This window comes from Microtus pennsylvanicus, chromosome 5 (genome assembly GCF_037038515.1).
Source record: "Microtus pennsylvanicus isolate mMicPen1 chromosome 5, mMicPen1.hap1, whole genome shotgun sequence".
Taxonomy (NCBI): Eukaryota; Metazoa; Chordata; class Mammalia; order Rodentia; family Cricetidae; genus Microtus; species Microtus pennsylvanicus.
Genome location: NC_134583.1, coordinates 44,461,209 through 44,466,318, shown reverse-complemented (window position 1 = coordinate 44,466,318; position 5,110 = coordinate 44,461,209). Strand labels below are relative to the sequence as shown.

Below are 5,110 nucleotides of genomic sequence, written 5' to 3'. Positions count from 1 at the left end.
AGAAACGAGAGGTGCTTTTGCACACTCATCACACTTTCAAACCGCAGTTTTCTCTCCCAGGAACTGCGGGTACCTTTGGTGGCCTCTCTCTGCTTCTACCACATCCTTTACAGTACTGCGGCTTTTCACTTCTCTCATTCATATGGTGACATATAGTATCTTAGTCTGAATACTTTTCTTGGCAATGTAGGTATATATTAAATATTTTGAAACTTAAAAGAATATGAAGCTTAAATGGTATATTTTCTTCACATATGCTCAGATATTTCATTCCCCTCCTTTAAGTTCCATATCTCAGAGGGTATATGTTTAAAATTCTTTTACAGCACAACATACCTGCTTCAAATGTTCCTGTTTCAATTAAGTTCATGTTGTCTGCATTTACTGACTGCAGATATTGAAGAAGAAATTTGCCAGCTAAACTTACTTCTCTGGTAAAAAGAAGAGACATGATCAATTTTCAGGTTTTTTTTTCACAAAGACAAAAATAAGATAAAATGCTTTAAAAAGTTGAGATGACACTAGACAAAGAAAGCTGATGCTTGAATGTACTAAAGGATAGAAATTGTTCATTCACTGTCCTGATGTAGTACAGCTGTTGTACAGGTGGACACAGCTGCTGCGAATTATTCTGAAGTAAGGACTACAGTGACGGTATTCAGTTTCTTTATTAATATTATTATGATTTATTATGTATACAATATTCTTTGTACATGCATACTTGCACTCTAGACGAGGGCACCAGATTTCGTTACAGATGGTTGTGAGCCACCATGTGGTTGCTATGAATTGAACTCAGGACCTCTGGAGGATAAGTCAGTGCTCTTAACTGCTGAGCCATCTCTCCAGGCCCCTCAGTTTCTTATAAATGAAACTAAAACTGAAATCATTGCATCTATGTTTGCTCTGTAATTTATCACTAAATAAATAAATAGTATACGTAAATCTATAGTTAGAGAATTTTACAATAAAATATATAATGGTGGGGAATACGTACATAATCTGAACCTGGACTGTATAAAGTGAAGATACTAAATAAAAAAATAAATTAGAAATGATTTATGTGAAATTAAAATGAGAAGATTAATAGATAAATATCACACACCATAAATCTCTACTATGAAATATAACATAAAAGAGAAATAATATTAATAAGATCATTGTAGCAAAATTTAATGCCTCATTATTTCATGATGCATTCTTCCTTCACAAATATTATTTAAAAATTAGTACTCAATTATTTTCAAATGTGAGAAGAGGCTAAGCACTCGGTCCCGAATCTGTTTTGTCTTGATACCATACACCAAGGGATTGACTGTGGGGGGCACTAGAAGGTATAGGCTTGACAAGATGATGTGGACACTTGGAGATACATTCTTGCCAATGCGATGAGTTAGGAAGCTAAACAGTGCAGGTGTATAGAATGCAAGAATGGTGCAGACATGGGCAGCACAGGTGCCCAGGGCTTTAGAGCGGGCATTCTGGGAAGACAGACGGAACACTGCCTGGAGAATTTTTACATAGGATGTAGCTATGAGCCATAGATCCAATGCTATCACTGAAAGGGCCACTGAAATTCCATATGCTCTGTTAATGAGAGTGTTAGCACTGGCCAACTTCACCACAGCCATGTGCTCACAGTAGGCATGGTGGATGATATAGCTTGTGTAGTAGGGCAGCCTCTTAATCAAAATAATACAAGGCAAACCCATGAACAGAGCTCGGCTCAACCCAACTAAGCCCAGTTTAATAACCATAGAAGATGTAAGGATGGTCGAATAATGCAGTGGGATGCAAATGGCCACAAAGCGATCAAAAGCCATGGCCACCAAGATGGCTGACTCAAAAATGCAAAGTGTGTGGATAAAATACATTTGTGTTAGACAGACATCAAACTCAATCCAGTGTTCATCAAACCAGAAAATAGCAAGCATTTTCAGGGCTGTGGAGCACGTAAGAAGCATATCAGTCACTGCCAGCATGCAAAGGAAGAAATACATAGGCTGGTGGAGGCTTGGTTCTAGCTTGACAGTAGCAAGGATTATGGTGTTCCCCAGCAAGGTCAGGACAAGCAGGAAGCAGACGGGAATGCTGATGAAGCAATGAAAATTTTCCAAGCCAGGAATACCAACCAAGTAGAAGAATGAAATGTAGTGATGTGTGGTATTGTTGACCATGCTAAAACTAGGGATGCTTTAAGGTTAGTTGATAATAACTAGGATAATCTCCAAAATGCAGAGATAGATTGCAAAGCATTTCTTCCAAGGTTCTTATGTGTGGAATCTAGAAACCTACATCTCCAAAATGCTAGAAAGGCTCAGATAAACTAACCCATCTCATGGAGCATCAGCAACATTTTCTGCAAAAGAAAATATTAAATACATTACATTTGTTAATTGTTGATTTTTGTCGATTGAATATTTAATTAAACCTCATGATATATTTGTCATTTTTTTCAGAAAATAAATTTAATAAGACAAATATATATTGTTTATACCAATGATTTTTGAGAAACTTAACTAATCTATAAAGACTTAAATATAAAATATGCCAATACTCCAGCCTTTAGAAGATATTTTGATATAACATTATTTAAAACACTGATGTTAATCTTTGTTATAAGTAAGTAGCTATAACTAAACAGTTGAGCATTCAAATATGATATAATAAAAGCAAACAATGTCACAGACATTGTTTATACATATTTCCTATCTTCAAGGAGAATATACATATTTAAATGTCTTCTTCATTTTCTATTCTAGCACTGGGTGGTCATTCATTTTGTAAAACATAAAATTTCCCATGTGCAGGGGTGGTTGATTTTAAGACACTGAAACCCTAAATAAATGCAAGAAGAGAGACAGAAGTAGATTGGTTGCATCAAAGTTGCCCTCCTGGGAAGAGAGGAAGAGGGGTGTGATCAGTAGGGCTGTTGATAATTAGCTACCATCAGGAGAACAGCGACTGCCTTTCCAGTGTAATGACTAAGGCACATGGCATATCTATAAGACATGAATAAAAACTTTTCTGTTTGCTCCCATATCCACCCTTCCGCGAGGGGTGCACCCACCCACTGAGACAGTGGAGCTAATCTAACAGGAGCTCACCAAGGCCAGCTGGACTGGGACTGAAAAACGCATGGGATAAAACCAGACTCTCTGAACAAGGCAGACAATGAGGGCTGCTGAGAAGCCAAAGACAATGGCACTGGGTTTTGGTCCTACTGCATGTACTGGCTTTATGGGAGCCTAGTTTGTTTGAATGCACACTTTCCTAGACCTGGATGGAGGAGGGAGGACCTCGGACTTTCCACAAGGCAGGGAACCCTGACTGCTCTTTGGACTGGAGAGGGAGAGGAAGGGGGATGAGGAGATTGGGAGGGGGAAGTGGGAGGGGGGAGGAGGCAGAAATTTTTATTAAAAAAAAAAAAAAGAATTCCTATGCTTGGATGCTCCCAGACCCGCAGAGGATCTGGGTTAGGCTTACTCTCTCAGAGGTCTCAGACTCACGCTTGGACTGAACCCACAGAGGTTTCTGTTCCTTCCTATTCCCCTTGATATACAAGACCAACACCCGGACCCACAGAGGTCCTGGCTCAAGCCTACTCCCTTGGAGCTCCCAGATTTATGCCTAGATCAGCAGGGGACTGGCTCAAACCTAGTTCCTCAGAAGTCCTAGACTCATGTCCAGAACCACAGGGGTCCTGGTTTAGGTTTACTCCCTTGAAGGTCCCAGATTCATGTCTGGACCCTCAGCGGTCTCTGGCTCTGGCTCACTTGCTCCGCAGTTGCTTCCCTGTAGCTGTTCCTGTGGTGTTCCCTGTCTAGGGTCTGCTCTGGCCCAGGTTGCTGGCTCCTAGAATAAGTTCCTTAAAATATATTAAGTTACTGATCAAAAAGCTACCTTAGAATTACTTTACTGGGAGGATTTTGTGTGGTTTCAATGAACATAAACACACACGAAATCATAATAAAAATCAGGACAGTTACATATCCATTTTTTCAATGCTATATATTTTGTGGTGAGAATATTGAAAATCTCTTTCAACTATGTTGAAATATATTATATATATTGGTCTCACTTCATTCATTTCACTGTGCCATTGTGCATGAGAATGTGTTTCTCATCCTATCTAACTAGATTCGATACAGTGATTGGCAAACTTGTCTCCCTCTCCTTCTACCCTTTCTATGTGCTGGTGACCATTCTAACTTCTGGGGGAGGCTGGAGGGAAAAGGAAAAGTAGGGAGGAGGTGGAAATTTTTAATAAAAAATAAAATAAAAACTTTTCTGTTTGGGAAATTTTGCTATTTCTACCACATTACGTGTTGAAAAAGTGAGCTGATAATGTGCTTGAGTTTCATTTTGAGGACTTGAAAATTTAGTATAGATAGCTTAAATTTGAGATTTAGTATTTTCAGAGAGTGAGATTACTGTAAAATTATGTTTTTCTATATCTTTTACGAAATAAGATTAACCTCTTTATCTGGTACTAGGTAATCAAGCATATAACTGACAATTTGTACATAACAGGGCAGTACTTTAAGCACAGCTGTGACCATGAGAGGCAAATTAGCACATTTTTTCCCTTATAGTTTAGCAAAGAAACCTTACTGATAAAAATAACACAACTGACCTTGGTAAATATGTGCAATAATTGCAAGTGTATCATTGTCTCCTATAAATTCATCTTCATGATGACTGTTTATTTCCGTCTCAAGAGAAAAGAAGCAAAGCCATTTCCTCTAAGACACCTTTTCCTAGGCTGCTAGGTGTACATATTTGCTGATAATTTGTTTGGTTCATCACCAGTCACCCATCATAAATAGCAGAGGCCCTAAATGGATCCCTGTCACCTGGATTCATTTAATTCCAATGTTTATTCAATAGTTACTAACTCTAGTCCTGTTAGTTTTACACTTTTCCCATCCAATATCATCTCATTCATCAGACTCTGAGCACAAGAAAGAACTTACAGTAAGCCAATAGATGGACAGTCAGTTCTTAGGGTAGATAAGAAGCTCTTAACATGGTGTGTATTTTCACAAGCAGTCCATAGATTGTTTCAATTTCTACCTAAAGCCTTTGTCCATGTTTACATGGAAACTTA

At 38.4% G+C, this 5,110-nt stretch overlaps 1 protein-coding gene across 1 annotated transcript; it reads right to left on the bottom strand.

Annotated features, from left to right (window-relative positions):
* Positions 1-1,226: 1,226 nt before the first annotated feature.
* LOC142850797 (olfactory receptor 52K1-like) lies at positions 1,227-2,177 on the bottom strand. The gene has a single exon (XM_075974706.1). The coding sequence runs from the start codon at positions 2,175-2,177 to the stop codon at positions 1,227-1,229; it is 951 nt and encodes a 316-aa protein (XP_075830821.1).
* Positions 2,178-5,110: the final 2,933 nt, after the last annotated feature.